General features: G+C 40.1%; 1 protein-coding gene across 1 annotated transcript in view; it reads right to left on the bottom strand.

Moving 5' to 3' along the window:
- LOC306754912 (solute carrier family 41 member 1) overlaps positions 1-17333 on the bottom strand; it is a 31976-nt gene that overhangs the window by 5337 nt on the left and 9306 nt on the right. The window contains exons 3-8 of the mRNA XM_079239075.1: positions 12227-12334; positions 8716-8787; positions 7503-7647; positions 3903-4049; positions 2946-3090; positions 1409-1488 (exon numbers count right to left, since the gene is read on the bottom strand). Coding sequence (XP_079095201.1) covers positions 1409-1488; positions 2946-3090; positions 3903-4049; positions 7503-7647; positions 8716-8787; positions 12227-12334 — 697 coding nt within the window. The remainder of the gene's footprint in view (positions 1-1408; positions 1489-2945; positions 3091-3902; positions 4050-7502; positions 7648-8715; positions 8788-12226; positions 12335-17333) is intronic.

Raw genomic sequence — 17333 nt, 5'->3', positions numbered from 1 at the left:
GTCTGGTTTTTTTTTAAACATCCTTTCCAGAACATTTTGCTTACTATACTATTTGTTTTGATGTCACACTGACATCTGCCATGCATTTTCCTGGAACCACCGCACCCCTGCTGCGTCCTGCTTGGAGCATCACTTCCCAGTAGAATTTCACTTTCCAGCACTATGTCGCAACTGGATTTCAACAAGCTGGCCATTTTCAACGGTCACCGTGAATGATTCAGCTGACAAATGCAAGGGGACAATATTTTAGGAAGACCGAAAAGGAAAGAAAAAAGCGATTCAACAAAAATCATCATTAAACTGACTTTTACTGGCTAGAAAGAGCTCAGAGAAGAGACAGGACACAAGATGCTGAATTAGCCTTCGTTGGGGGACGCCTTGGTAACAAAATCTGACAAAGTATAGTAGGGGGGCTTTAATAGAGATTTTAGCTACTGATGACATTTACAGACTGTATAGTTACCAAAATAAAACAGGAATAATCAGTTTGGCGCTTTTATTTCTATCAAGATTTTGGCTTCCTTTGACTAAATAAAACTGATTGTGCAACAAGCTAATCACGCTTCCCTAAATCACCATCTCATGCACAAGTTGCAAGACTTGCTCCCTGTGCATGAAGATCATAAAAAATGTTATTGCACAAACCTTTAGTTTCATAGCTTTATTTGACATAGTTTAGAGGCTTCTTTGTAGTTATTGGATGTCAGAGACAGATCCATTATTCAACAATATGTTTGGAACCAACTTCCATGTCATCCATTTGTGAGGCCACAAGAGAAGATAAATAAGAAGATCCTGACCATGTTTTCTTTCATGTAATCAGCAGGCATGAATATTCACTGTTTAATTTAGGAAAATTGTGCAATTACAACCGAAACATGAACAAGTTATGCCTGCTTTAACCTAACCCTTCCTCCTGCTCTGCACAGACTTGTAAATCAGATGCTGGTTTGTGTATGACTCATCCAGATCACCAGCAGCAGAGGAAACTGTTGGGTTTCTGTTATCTTTGCCTCAACCAGATGACTTGGCAAGGCACTACTGGAACAACCAGCGTCGAATGACGGGAAACGCCCTTTCACATTCACACAAAATTAAGAGAACAGTTCAGAAAATAAGGTCATGGTGGTTTTTATAAGTCATCACTGCGTCTTGTCATGTATGACACATGTTAAACCTTTAATTCATTGTTAATAAGCTTTTCAGATCCAGTCACACAGAATCTAATCGTCCCTCTCTGTATCTCTAACTTGTAGAAATTTTATGAAAGTGCATCGGTTTTGTTCAGGCAGAAGGAACAAAATCCCTCCCAGAATTACACAGCAAACACCCAGAAAACACACCAAATGCCAGCAAACGCTGCTGTATAAACAGTCTACAATGATGACATCCGAACCCTTCAGCTTACCATTGATGACAGGTGTAAAAACCGCCATCCCCTCAAAGTTGGGATCACTTACTGTCTTGTCCAGTATGAGACCTCCAAAACTAGAAAAACCACAAAAAAGAAATGAAAATATCAGACACTGTATAACTTTGTGTTTTTATTTCTTTGGGAGGAGAAGGAGGGAGGGGGGAGCGCTGCTTTTCTCACAGGTGCGTCAAAATTCAGCTCCTCGAGGACGGATATCCGTCAGGTTTTTGTTGTTTCCCTGCACCAACACACTTGATTAAACATCAAACTGCAGGATACTGGCCATGGAGGACTGAAGTTTGACACCTTCCATCACATTTTGTTGCCATCCCGTCTTTTCAAAAGGCTTTTTCGTACCTTAGTGAATATATTTGTGTCTCTTTCAGCCGCTGCAGAGTAAAGGATTCTGGGTATTTTTTCAACATAGTTTAAGTGCCCTGCATCCTGGTAGAAGCTACAGTTTTTATCATCATTAGCCATCAAAATGTTCTAACAGATGTGATCAATGTACTGTATTTCTGTCATCATAAAACAAATGGAAAGACAGATGTTTAAAGGGATCATTTGTCTGTGTTGTGAAGTCACTGCTAGCTCCAAAACTAAAACATTTTCAGGGTAAAACGTCTACAGAGTTACCCAACCTCATCCCTCAGTTTCTCCACCTATCTTCAACTTCATATGGTTAAACATTCGTGATGCCTGGAAACTTGAAACTCTAATTTTATTTTCTTGCTTAACATCAAATTCATGAGTTATAAAGTTCACACAACAGATATAAAGAAATAAATGACTGATTGAAAATGGTTGAAAATTCTGACTTCTAATTGGTCATTGAATGCACCATTAAGTACAGTAACAATCATCACAAAACTTAACACAGAGCAAGAAAATAATTATGATGCGTAGAAAGCGTCCAGCTGGTCGGCAGGGTGTGTTTTAACAACATGGATCCATTCAACCTGTGACCCCCAATGAGACCAAATCAGTAACCTAATAACTGTCTATGGCTTAAATGCACATAGGAGAATAAACTTACAATGAAGCATTTTTTCTATCAGTGTGCTGTGTAGTCCGCAATGTCATTAAATACTACAGATCTTTAAAGCAGTCTGGTGGGTCACCCCACACTCCCAAAATAACCTGCATGAAAAGAGGTGTACACTGATGGAATGAAAAGTAGCTACTGCAGCGTCTCTTCTGGGTATTTGGGCCAAACCATGTCAGACAAATGTTGACACCAGTGGAAATTGTGTCAGCTTGCGTAAGAATAGACTGAAACGTCTCCTTTAATGTGTCAAACTGCTTTATATGACAGATTATCACCGCAGATCAGCGTCAACATCAGGCCAGTACTCTGAAACCAGTAGCAGAAAGGCTTCACATATACACAGATCCAGCATGTAAAGCACAAATCAAGCAAGGATCCAGTGATAAATAAACTTCTGCAAAGCGCTGCTTCTTAATTATTAACTTTGGTGTGAAGTTATGGATAATAATGATTAAACTGAACAGACGAATTTAAGTGTATTACCTGCTAATGGACATGGCTACAATAACAGGCTGCCACCCTGAGCGAAGAACTTCTCTGATCTGTGGACTCTGTCGTGCTACTGCCACCCAGAGTGGGATCAGAGCCAAAAAGACCAGGCACACCAGGGGGGACAGGTACCAAATATCTGTGGAGAAACAAGGTAGAAGTGAATAAAAAATCTGAATAATAAATAAACTAGCATACTTAGTCTTTATTGCCTAGATGCTAACAGTCAGCTATACCTACAGACAGGAGAGAATACGCTACTAAAAGCACCTTACAGTCACTATGCATAGATACTAACACTGTGTGTAGCCACACAAGGTAGCAGCCACACTTCAGCATTTGCTTCAGGCTGGCTCCAGCACCTGAGCCATGGTCATATATAACGCTATGCAACTACAGCTTTAATGACTACTTTCAACACCATTTTACATTAATAGATTTCCAACCACATTTTCAAACCATGAATATTAAAATCACTTTAAAAGGTGCTTTTACAAGGTTCAGTTTGATCCTAAACATGCATCTGTGGTGTAAAAGCAACATAAACACATTTCAACACAAGCGATAATGTACCCTCTCACAAACTGAGGGTCGGTTTAGGACTCAAAGGATGTAGCAGTTAGAGCACAACTCATTTATAAAAAGCACCTGAGAAAGCATCCAGCGAATGCAGGCACAGTTTCTGATGTTAAAGCACAACCTGCACACAACATGCACACTATCATAATAATGATCTGAGTTATTAAAGCTGATTTTTGCTGCCATCATGTGGAGAGATTTGAGTTGAGCATATCTGATGAACATGACATGATCCCATGTCATATCATGTCATGATAGGGTTAGATCAGATTTCATCCACCAATCATCTTATTTCTCACAAAATATTTGGAAAGAAATAAGAAAGCAAAAAAGGAAGAAAAAATCCAGAAGCATCAATTAGGGCTTCCTCACCTATGTATTCATACAGAGTGCTGCTTACTCCAGCCAGCAGCGATAGTGTGATTAAATCCCCCAGACTGGCAGCGATGGGGGTGGCTACGTTGTCGGGGTTGATCCCCACCTTCCTGGAGCCTATGATCACTCCAATCATTACAAGACCTGCAGGGAGAGGATGGAGGAGAGACAAGGAGAATGATGACAGAATATGTAAGGCTAAAAAAACTGGATTGATTATTAAAATCAGCAGCACTCCCCCAACCCAAGCCAGCCCAGACCCAGGCCTATTGGACAGCACTTTTCCTCCGCCTGAACCCCCCAGGAAAAGCCCTGAAATAGGGGCATGGGAGGACCCCATCACCCCTGCCTCTCCCGGCTAATGAATGATTGTGAAGTGTGGGTTATTTGCAATTAAAATTGAGGAGGAGTAACCACACCGAGTTGGAAGAGGGACCACCTAAGCCACCATACACTGCATGGCATGTCCCCCAAAACATGTCCATGTGTTGTCAGTTTATTGTGTTATGATGACTAAGTGTAATTAAAACTGGGAGGTGAGCCGATACCGGGTGCAGCGATCAAAGTTGATTGCTGGCTTTGGGGGGTGCTGGGTCAGCTGCATTTGCGGGGCGGTGATGGGATGCTGGGAGTGGTGGGCGGTGGTCATGGGGGCCCTGATCGAGCAATGGATGAAGTTGCAAATGAAAGATGAGAGAATTGAGGGGAAGATAAGGGGAGAAATCAAGGTGAAAGAATTTAGGTACGGGGTGAGTCTTTGTGATTGGGTGGGGGTGTGTATGTAGGGGGTATGTTAGTGGGTGGGGGGCGTGATGGGTTGGGTGTGTGTATGATGGAGTGTGTTTGTGTTCAAGGAGGACCGTGAATGTAGATAGAGGGGGTATAGGAGTGTGTGTGTTTGTGTAGAGTGGAGTGTGTAAGTGGGGGCGGAGTAGGGGGGTGTTTGATGGGGTGTGTGTGGGTATTAGAAGTTGAGGGATGCATGTAAATGTATGAGTGGATGTTCAGGGGAGTGTTGGTGTGTTTGTGTGTGTGTGTGTGTGTGTGTGTAGGAAGGAGTGGGTGAGTGGTGGTGGGATGGGGGTGTATTTGTCATGGGGCGTGTGTGTGTAAAGAGAGGAATGTGTGAATGGGGTTGAGTAGGGAAGGTGCCTGTCGAAGCGTGTGAGGGTGTGTAGAAGGGCTTGTGAGGGGGGGGGTGTATGTGTGTACAGGGGAGTATGTGAGTGGGGGCAGATGGGGTGGGGGAATGTGAGATAAAGCGTGTGTTAGGGATTGGACGGGTAGGGTGTGTGCAGGGAGGGAGTATGTGCAGGTGTGTTTGTGAGTGTGGTTGGGGGGGGGTTCTTGAGCCTGGGGAATGCGACTGGTGCACTGGGGTGCGGCCTGGCTGCTGCTCGGTGGCGATCTGGGGGTCCTGGCCCTCTTTCGCATGGATAGGCCCTCTGCCTGCTGGGGGTGGGGGGGTTGCCTTCGGGCTCTTGAGGCTCTGGCGCCCGCACTTTGTCTGGCCCGGTTGGCCAGTGTCTTGCCAGTCTGGGCCCTGCTTGGGCCTTTTCCCCCTGACTACGGGGGACTCCAGCTGGGGACCCCCTCCGCCACCTCCTGGGCGGATGTGTGGCTGGCTCTGGAGTGGGGCGGTTGGGGTCTGTGCTCGGGGGTGGTTGCCGGTTGCCCAGGTCTCAGGGTTCTCCTGGTCTGCCTCTTTTTTTTTAAGTAGGCGGGGTCACATTGGCATGATCACTCTTCTCTGAACACGTTCCACTCTGTACGTTCTGCATGTGACACAGTCACTGAGTCACCTGCAGGTTTATTCACTAACAGCAGCTTGTTTTCTTTCTGTCTTTCTGATTTAACTTGTTAGTTTCTGGTGCTCTTGACAGTTGATGGCTTTGTTCTTCCTTTGAGGCACAATTAATCTATGATTGGCTTGTATGTGTATTTGTGTGTGTATGCAAATGTGTATATAAATCAAAATAAATCTGCACCATGATTGTAGTTTTCTGCTTTTCAGAACAGTTCTTGAGCTAGGGTTTTGAAAACACATGATGTTTATCTGAGACATAAACTTTTATTAAATAAAGTGGCTATAGTCTGGTTGATTGTCCGGTTTGCTGAGGTATAAAGGAGGGTAAAATTACCTTTTTTTTAATATTTCAACTACATTTTAGAGCCTAACTAGTATTTATTCAGTATCTAAATGAAATAGTGAAAAAGTGAGAATGTGGGTTAAATAAAGAGATTCTATTGAAGCCATCTGTAAATTACAGCTTCCACATCTTGACTGGCATGCTGATAGACCAATAGGAAGAAAATACATTTTTAAAAAAAACCTCCCTGAAGAGCCAAAAGCAAGGAGAAGTTTGTGCTAAATGCCATGTGTTTCGTTGATTATGACTGTAGACTGTCAAACTTTCATTATTATGGGGTAAAAGGTCACATCTGTTAAAGATTCCCCCTGAATTTCTGGTGAGGTGGTCCTGCACCTCCAACTGGGAGGAGGGTCTGGATGTGCTGGAAGTACTACTTTCTTGGCTGGCATGGCAATTCTTTGAGATGCCAAAAAAATGAACAGTGAGAAAGGAGTCCACAAGCTTGAAACAGTGTCTGTACAAGCTGGAAGGAAGAAGTAACCTGTGAGAGGGAAAACCTGCAAAATAAATAAATAAATAGATATAGACTAAATAAAACAAACAAAATAAATAAATAAACCATTAAGGCTGTTAAAAACAAATAAAAGAATCCTAAAATCAACCCAGGAGCACACAGGGACCCAACGCAGCCGTTTTATCACTGGTGTAATGTGTTTCTGTCCTTTGGTCCTTGTTTACAAAACACAGGGGTTTATTTGAAATGAGCTTTTGTCCTAATGCACATGCACACACACACACACACACACACACACACACACACACACACACACACACACAGGGATACAGAGTAAAACCCGATGACATAACTAAAAATACCCTGTACAACTCCATCACAACAGTAATAGTGATTATGATATAATAAGCAAAAGTATAATCACATAACACTTAACAGCAATCACATCGCATGGCAGAGGAGACCACCTCCACACCCACACCCACAAAAACACACACCATCTACAGTTTGTAAAGTGATTGAGATATTAATTAGATATATTGATTACAATAAAAGTTAATATTATTGTACTGATGTACTGATTATTGTTACTAATATCACCATTATCAATTATGCATTACTTGACATTTTTCTTTGACTTCATCATGAGATTAATAACTTCATCATGAATATTAATACTATTAGTTTGAGGATATAAATGATGGAGATAAAGTTTTATTCCTTTACATGATACTCTCACAAACACTTCTCACATTTGTGCTTATTCTGCCAGCCTTTATTACCTCACTATCTACTTTGTTGTGCACATGTGCTTTGCGCACATTGAAAAAGGGCCATTTACCCTTTATGATGCTAAATATATGATTATATGAGATGTATATGGTTATAGAGCTGTAATGCCCACCTTTAACCAGTGTACTGTGCATGATTGTAAATCCCTGCACGGGAACAAGTAGTATATCATAGATAAAGAGAGATGCATGACCTTACCTAAGGACAAAGCAGCAACAAAGGCAGTGGTGATGCTGCTGGCGCACAGGACAGCTGCCTGATCCAGTTCAACACCTCCTCGAGAAATTGCCCCTAAACAGACAGCTGCCACTGCTGCCAGGAATCCCACCACTGTGGCCTGAACCTGCAGAAAGAGACCAAATTCACACACCGAGGACTTTAAACATTCAGAAAGCTGACATCAATGAAGTGAGCTGTTTTTTTTCAGCAAGTTTAAAAACAGCAAATGTCGGAAGTAAAAGTAGAAATGTTATTAGATGCAACGTCGTCCTGTTGGGCTGCTTAAAAAAAAAAAAGCTGTTAAGTCATTGGCTGCCAAAGACTTCTTTTTGCACTATTGCTGTTTCCATGTGTGGAAAGCTGATTTGACCGGGCGCGCATCAAAACTCCTCAAAAATGTGCTCCCTGAGCCTGTACTCAGAGCACACCCAACATGTTGTGAATGCGCTAAGAGGGTGAACCCCGAAGATGTTCGGACGCTCGCACCTGGTCAAACCGGCCCCCCCACATTCCCAGTCAAGACCGATAAAATTCTCCAGAACGCACGGGGCTTTCTGCTGCAACAATAGCTGTGTTTCCATTACATTTTTTTGCTAAATAAAAGCAATATTTGTAAATTTTGACAAACAACACTAACCTTGGTGTTTTTATTGAACAGTGTTTAGCGCATAAGCCTCAGTTCTCATAAATCTCGTCCGTCTCATGAGATTTTACAAGAATTGCGGCTGATGCAGGGTAGACACGTAGCATTATTTTGGGATTTTCTAGTTGATGCGGAAAATTTTCTACAGTTTTTCAAAGCTTTTCTCCCTCATTTTATTTTCTAAAACTCTGAAATTAGCTGTTATATGTTCCACACTGTGGCATTTTTACCAGAAACTGCTCATGAACCACTTACGTTACATTCAAGGACACACAAATACAAAAAAAGAGTTTCCATTACACTTTTGTGCTATATTTCTGATTCAAAACGTCTGAAAAACCATCTCATGAGAGAGTAAAAACGTTTGGTGATGTTTGAGCCTTTTTTCAAAATCCAGTTGTTTCCATTTAGTGTAATATTTAGTTTTTTCACAATCCTAGGTGTAGTGGAAACACATCTAATGCCCTGACCAATGAGTTAATTATTCAATCAGGTTCCTGCATTTGCATCATCTCATGTTGCAAATTCCCAGTTTGCCCAGTTTGCTACCTGTATAAGCGCCAGATTGCTGCACGCCATGGTCCACTGTTTATCAGGGTCGTCCATTTGGCCGGTGTTTGCCTGAAAACACGGAAACAAAAGTCTTTTTAATGGCAATGCAGAGCTTAGTGTGGCATCACTTCATACAAAGTTTCAATGAAACAGTAATTGGAAAGCTAATGGAAAAGCAAAAGCTAATAAAAAATATGTTTATATGAAAATGATTCAATCCTTTATTGCAGACAAAGTTTAAAGTAAAAACAGAATACTTTTCAGCAGTTTCCTACAAGCGCATCACACATGGCATTATAAACAGCTAAAAAAAAGACAATAAAATAGACAATCTTTCACGTTTTACCAAATTAAACATGACCGATCTTTCAGCACCCTGGAAAATAACTATCCCTTTTCACAGCAGCCGTATTAATGAGGATGTTTTATTTTCCGCATGTTCACAGGAGCAGGAGACAAATGTAGTTAATACACCTGTGCTTTCTCTTCATACTGTATCTTCCATGAAACAAAGCCTGTCAAACGATTTATGTCAGAATATAAGCACACCATCCTTTATGACTGGCCTGTTTAGAAGTGCATAGCACATGGCTAAGACAACAGAATGTTCCACATGATTGAAAGAAGATGTGTTTTCATATCACAAGCAGGGAAAAATGACAGAAGATGCACTTTCAAAAGCTTAAGATGAAAGCTTCACAGTTAAAAGTCAAATGTACTTTTGCTATTGGATGCTTTAACAACTAACTAGCAAGACAGGAGGATTAAAAAACCCCAAATAACTGGACAGACCGGGTGTGTGGAGGCGCATAAACTTAATATGCAGTAGAGGTTGAACCATTTAACTTCCAACTATAAATCAGCGGTTAAACAGTAAATGAGGCTTTAAACGCCTTCAGACTTGGCCAGTAGTGCTTTTGCAGAAACTATGGCAGGTCATCCAAACTTCCACTGGACCCCAAACCAGCATACATGCTCATTTGCACCATGACCGTTTTGCAGTTTTATCTTTGAGGCTAAAAACACTTTTCCAACCACATCCTGCTGTTCTTTATTTTTAAGCACTCTATTATCTGCCCTTAATTACCCTATACACTATAAATCAGTATTAAAAGAATAATTAACATTGAAATGATCGAATATGCAAAAAATAATATATTTTTATATCTTTTACTTACAAAGCATTGCTCTCACTCTCCAATCATAACCTTTTTAACTAGGGGTAGCAAATGATTAGTTTAATTTCCATTTAAAACGAATACCAACACAATATGTGGGCTTTAAAAAATAAAAACATCGGGGGAATTTGATTCATAAAACTGTGACAGTCATGACTGTAGTCCAGCAGGACTGTGTTGGTGTAATGTTGTAACATTTGGAACGACAGTCTGCAAAAAGAAGACGGCCAAAAAAGAGAAAAGAATAAGAGACAGGAGGGATGTTAGAACGGTAATAATGCTGTGGAAACTGTAAACATAACATAAGAAACATAATTCTGTCATTCTGAATAACTGATCTTGCTTCAACACACAGTTGAACATTTCTCTCTAGATGGGGACTTGATTTGAAGCTGAGCTAAAACAACATTTGGCATAAATGGTTGTCGGCTTGCATGGACAACTAAAAACAGTTTGGAAAGGTTGAAATTCAATTGGAGTTTTAAGATGTAACAACAAAAATGACACATTAGTTTATTTTTCCACATTGAAAACTTTTCCTTTTGTTGGTCATCTACTAGCCGTCCATGCTGCTTTCCACCAAGTCTTTCAATGAATCACAGACTTAATTCACATCTTGTGAACCAAAGTCTGCTGGTTTCATCCAATCTCCAACATGGAGATTGGTCTTAGTTCACATTGGTGTAAATTTACCCCTTTGTTTAATTGCTTCACTGCCACTGTGTTTGTCATTTGTCACCGGTTGGTCCAATCTGTTTCACCAGTTTGGTCAGTTATGTTTCCAGTGTTCCCACTCCTGCCACAATGCTTTTTTTGTTTAGTTAAACTCTCTTTGGACATCATCCATTTTTGCTTGTGAGTCCTGCATCAAAATGGAATTTCCACTAAGTTAATTAGAAAAGTTGCCCTGGTTCACTACAATCAAAACAATAATATTGATTTTTTTGTTCAAGAAATGAAAGTAAGCTGACATTTAAATGACAGTTTGGCTGTAAGTTGAATTAATTTATTGATTTTCTTAACTGCTTAGTTCAATTAAGGGTCACAGGGCAGCTGGAGTCTATCCCAGCAATCACTGGGCGAAAGGCCAGTCCAGCGGATCCAAACAACCATTCACACTCATTCCTCAGGAGAATTTAGAGTGATCAGTTAAGCCAACATGCATAGCAGGTGCGAAGAAGCCAAAGTACCTGGAGAGAACCCACGTATACACGACGAAGACCACAGTTCAAGTCGCCCCCCGGCTGAGGCTCAAACAGTGACTCTTTACCGAGAGGCCACAGTACTAACCACTATGCCACCATGCAGCCTGTGGGTCACACTGCATGTTGGAGATTGTATGAAACCAGCAGACTGTGGTTCACAAGACATAAACGATAAGTGTGTGGTTCATACACAGACTCGTCCGACTACGTCACTACGTCCTATCAGCTGAATATTTATTGTTTAGTTACGTTTGACAGTGTGGAAGCATTAACAAAGACATGGACTCAAAAATTCATTTAACCCCTATTAATGTCAAAATTTATTTATTTATTACATAAAACAAAAGTAAATACAGTAAAAACCTGATATATAGTAAAATAAAATATAAAATTAGATCAAAAGAAAGAAATAAAGAACAGGTCAGAAGCACTTTGTTGTAAATTTGCAACAAGGGTCAAACTGACAGCCGCTGACCTAAATGATTAACATAAGTAGGTTAAACTCAAAACATTTACATTTACTTTTACTTCAGGGATCCTCAATCCTGGTCTTTGAGTGCTGGCACCCTGTAGTTTCCCTGCTACAACACACCTGCCTCAAATCAGAGGTTAATTAGAAAACTTGTGCACAACATCAAGCTCTGCTCAACAACATAATTACTCATTATGCTGAGTCACTACATCAGGGTATAACTCAAGTCAGGACCACCCCTGCTTAAGGATTTTTGCTTTATGAACAATACATGCTTTCACATCAGTCTCCATAAATCTCTATAACACCAGAGAAAATAGCTAGGTTGTCATTAGGTGATTTAAAAAAAAAAAAAAAAAAAGAGGGTAAAAATAATTTTTTGGCAACATTGCTGTTTTTGTAATTAAAGTAAAAATCCTTACCAGATCAAAATTAAATACATTGAAAAGCCCTAGTTACTATGTAATGTCATAGACTCTACAAGTATGCATATATATTATCTGTATAAATATGTATGGTGGTACATTTACTAATGCAGTTTTAAAAAGATACAGTTTTATAGGAGGAAGTTTTAAGGATGATACTGATTAAAGTCCATTGAAGAAATTATTACTTTACTTTTGTTTTTGTCCTAAAAGTAAGTAAGTTCTTACGGCAGTGGAGAGGCGAGCAGCTAGAGTCATCTCCAGGTTTCCTTTGAGTCCAACCAGAGCAGGAACCAGGATGAAAACCTCTGTTATCACCTTGAACACTTCCCAGTGCTGGAACAGACATGTGGGAAATATTAAAGACACTGTTACTAAGCAGAAAAACACCCAAAGACAGCAGTCATTTCAGATTATAGCTGACTTGTTGGTGTCCTAAAAAGCTTCCGCCTCCTAACGTGTACCGTCTGAACTTTAATGCAGTTAAATAAGGCCATCACATATTCAAGACTAACCCAGTAGCCTACTTTCTACATCTCTGAGCACCATCATGCCACACAGGTTCAGTGTGTTCAACACTCCTGAGATTCACAGATTCTGGCACGTTTCTTGACTGCTGCTCCAGTTGGCAGGTCCAAGATGGCAAAAATACACACACACACACAAAGCAGAGTGATGTGATTCACCGTCGGGTAAGGAAGCAGGGATTTACAGAGCAATCAGAAACGTGACAAATAAAAGAGGTGAAAATGGGATAAAGTACTGATATATAGAGATCTCCATGACAGAATGAGAGCAAAGCAGAAACACACCTCAGTAAAAAATATAGAAAAAAAGCTTCATGCATTATTCATGTTTGGCATGTGTGAGTGTGAACAAGCTCGATCTGAGTGTTAGAAGAAAGTTGCTTCGTTCTCGTGTTTTTCCAGACAATGTGCCAATGCATAAAGTTAAAATTATTCCTTTCTTCAGCAAATATGGCTGCCCAGAGACCACAGCTTGATCTGAAAGGTGCTTCTCACGTTTCAACGTCTAAACGGAGGTTCAGTAGAATCAGAACTTATATAATGAAATGTAAAAAGTAGAAAGACAAAACTACTGAAACTGATTAAAAGTCCCTCATTATGCACAAGGTGAGGGGGGGGGGGGCAAACATTAATGCTCACATTGTTACAACATATAAAGCTGTTTATTACATGGACAACATTATTACTTGAGTCAAAGTAATTTCCTCTTTGTTAGATTGGCAAGTAAGCTTATCTGACAGAGTTAAGCTCCATTAGAATGAAAGATGGCAAAGACACTTCATCACTTCTACTGATAAATACATTTCCTGAGTAATTCTCAAAATAGATTTCACACTAGATAATCCACAGATAAAAATAGATAATATCACAGAAGCACTGAATATTTCAGGGATGTGGTTTGGGTGGATATTGAAAGAAGAACAGAGAGCATATAGGGAGAATGGAAAGAAGGGCTTCAGAGATCAGCAGGTTCACTCCAGTAAAGGCCCATTTATGTGCAGACGGAGGGACAGTTTCATCCACCTTCTGTTTCGATTACATGTATTATTTGATTCAATTTTACGTGGTTTAGCTATCCGCCACTTCACGCAGAAAATGGAGCAATACCACGGGAAATCACTGTAGTGGTGTTGAGTTGAATAGCTGACCGGGAATAAACGAAAGGAAGAAACCAGAGAAGAAGAAGAGGAACATGAAGAAAAACAACACAGAATGCACCAAATAAACAACACCCAAAGAAGGATAAATTGGGGAGAACAACAACGTCAACTGTAGACATTAGAGGTGGGAAATCGAACCCAAAAACTTAAATATCGGGATTTTGTGCTTCACAATTAGAAAATCAGTTTTTATTTATTTTTTCAAATAAATAAAAACAATCCATTATAAAATTTTTGTTGTTTTTATTGGTTTTATTGACCTTTTTACTTGTCTTCTTGGGTATTATAGCAGCACAATGATGGTTTGGCTACTGTGTTGTTTTTTCCTCATTTAAATCAAGGAAACTGAAACCAAAAAAAAGTTTTGTACTTTTTCTACTAAGTCTATAATAATCAGCAATATAAAAGAATTGTGAGAGTCGCAATTGAACCGGCACCCAAAAAACTGGAATTGAATCAAAACAGGACAAAAGTATATCGTCACAGCCCTAGTAGACATGGCAGGGATATTTGCAGAGAGGCTGTGTGATTGTGTCTGCAACTAAAACCATGAACCGGTGCTAAAACACCGACTCTGAACGCAGCGCTGCCCACTTGTGGAGGGATGAAAGTACAGCATGAGGGCGACAACACACCATGACGTTTGAAACGGGTGTCCCCAGTGGCGTTTGAAAAGGAACACAAATGGGCCTTTTGTGTCGTATCTGACACAAACATGTGAGTAGCAAAAATCTGAAATTGGAATTAAAGCAAATACGGTGGCTTGCAAAAGTATTTGTACCCCTTGAACTTTTTTATATTTTGATACATTACACGACACAATCATAAATATATTTTATAGGAATCTTATGTGAAAGAACACCAAGTGTCACACAATTGTGAAGTACAATAAAAACTACACATGATTTTATATTTTTAACAAGTAAACTGAGAAGTGTAGTGTGCAAAAGGTTTTCAGCTCCCTTTTCTCTTCAGAAGTTGCCCGGTGACTCCTGAATGATTGAATGTTGGCCAAATGACTAAATAGAGTATACCTGTGTGAAATCTAATCTCTGTACAAATACAGATTGTTCAAAACAGCCAGTTTGTTATTTTACCGCAAAGCGAAACGTCACGTCGTGTCCCAGATGTAAAAGTTGGTGGTGCGGTTTCTCAGCCTCGGGATGCTGCTTGGTAGCAGCGGCTCTAGAAATGCACACGATAGATGTCACTGTGTCATCAAACAAGTCCAGGATGTGCTGTTTTAAGGTCAAAAAGTTACAGAATGGTGTCTACATAAATGGGAGTGTGTGTGTGTTGGAAGATTGTGTGTTTTTCACCCAAATTAAAATATCAAACTCCAAAAATCAGTTAAACTTTTCAGTATTTCACTGCACAGTTACAGACCGCCATAGGAGAGGTGTTTAAGGAAGGGTGGTCGTCATCTTAATGAGACTGGACCATAAAGGTATCTTGCAGAGAATGAATTGAACTTGGCCAATAGAAAATGGAAAGTTAAAATTAAAAAGGCTCCACTTCAACAAGTAGATAACGAGTTATGCTGGGTGGCAAACTGGGAGGAGAAAGGGTTAGTCATTAAAAGGGTAATCTTCATTAGGAGAACAACCTGCTCATACACTGGGGTGTAAACTGCTCATTCGAAGGAAATAAAAATTATTTTCAAGCTGCTCTAATATGAGAAAAGCAGTAGAATAATATTCCATTTCTGCAGATAGAGAGCATCTTCAACAAAAACCAACATGTTCATCACCAACTAAAATAATGCAAACCAAAGTTTAATAGGTTCTTTCTCTGCTTATGCCCCAATAATCCACCAGGTTTAATTAAAATTCATATAGGTGAATGAAACAACATCAGTTATCATATACGCCTCCCCAACCTTAGCTGTGCCTTTGTGGAAGAACTAGGACAGCCTATTCCAACATTATTTCACGTGCAGTGATTTGGCCAGTGACTAGGGCTCAGTGTGGTCACTAGAGGAGAAACGTTAGTAAATTATTATCAATGCCTCGATCCCTTCCACCTGCACATCATAAGGAAGCTGGCGCACAAAACACAACACTTTCATTTTCTCTTTAAACTGAACTACACTTTCAACAAAACTTGGCTTGTAATCTCTGCACTCTATATGTATGTGTGTGTCTATTTATAGGCATAAAAACCTTCTGCTCAGGTTCTGGACTTGCACATCGAGCTGATGGCTGTCATACATAGAGGCTATCTCGGGACATGGCCCACTTCTGTGGAAAGCAGAGAGTGATGTGTCAGGATCCAACATGCTTTTATTCCAGATTCCTCAAAGTGAACAATGTTAGGAAATATTCCTGATGTTACTGCCGGTGCTGTTGCTGACACCAATGTCAATCATCACCTGGTCTTTTGACACTCAACAATTTGATATTTTAGGCTATCTGGACTGTAAAAATGATTCCTTATGAGCCAGATATCTCTAAAATACAAAGCTTTTCTTCTAAATCTCCCCATTACATGAAATATATCTATACCTCTTCCCTTGATCGTTTCTTTTCTCTTCCTGGGAACCGCTTATGTGATTTACTTATCCAAGGCTCTTCTCTATCTCACGGTTGAATCTGATTTAGGAAGCTCAGAGGGGTAGACATTACACAATGCTACATATAAGCATAAAAAACTGGGAAGGAGATGTGTTGAGGCTATGGTGGCATGAACCCTAATCATATTCATACATTTGGTTTTCTGTCAGTCTTAAAATGTTCCTTATTTTTATATGAACCTTCTGTTTTCTTAGTGTCTGCAACTAAGATGTATTTTTCTGCCAGAATCCCTACTCATAAAAAAGGCAATTTAGCTTGACTGGCATTAAAAGACCAAAGGCAATATGTTCCTGATTTCAACTTGTAGATGTAAAATTATGTCAGCCAAGACCAGTTTCATCTGCCTCTAACTCTTGTCTACAGTCTCAGAAATCAGGGATCAATTCAGCTGTCTGTATGTGGTATGGATGAGCCCCCACATCTCGACACAATCTCACTTTTATTTATGCATATTGTTTATGTAAGATCAATCATTTCAACTGCTTGCCAACACATCCATAAGGTTCTGTATCAAACCTTGTATTTCTATTATACCAAGCAAATAGTTCTGAGGTATAAGTAGCACATGTCAAGGATCAAAAACTCATTCTGCTTTATCATTCATTTTCTATACCAACCAACCATCCATCCATCCATTTTTCTAACCACTTAGTCCAATTCAGCTGAAGCACATCCAAACAAGGAAAGACAGGTAGACCCCGGACAGGTTACCAGTGCATCACAGGTACAAACACTCACATTCATTCCTATGGAGCAGGGATCCTGTACCTTGAGGACCAGTGTCTTGCAGGTTTTTTTTAAGAGTCCCAGCTTCACCACACCTGATTCAAATCAATGTGTATTACGCAGACATGTGCAGAGCTTGTCTAAGTCTGAGTCAAGTGTGTTCTAGCAGGGACACAAGGAAAACCAGCAGGACACCAGTTCTCGAGGACCAGGGTTGGGGATCACTTCTATAGAGAGTTTAGAGCACAGGTGTCAAACTTCAGTCCTTAAGGGCCAGTATCCTGCAGATTTTTGTTGTTTCCATGCTCCAACACACTTGATCAAAATGAGTGATAGGGTTGAGAAAAGC

The sequence above is a fragment of the Telmatherina bonti genome, assembly GCF_933228915.1.
Source record: "Telmatherina bonti genome assembly, chromosome: 4".
Classification (NCBI taxonomy): domain Eukaryota; kingdom Metazoa; phylum Chordata; class Actinopteri; order Atheriniformes; family Telmatherinidae; genus Telmatherina; species Telmatherina bonti.
This window is presented reverse-complemented; position numbering and strand designations above follow the sequence as displayed.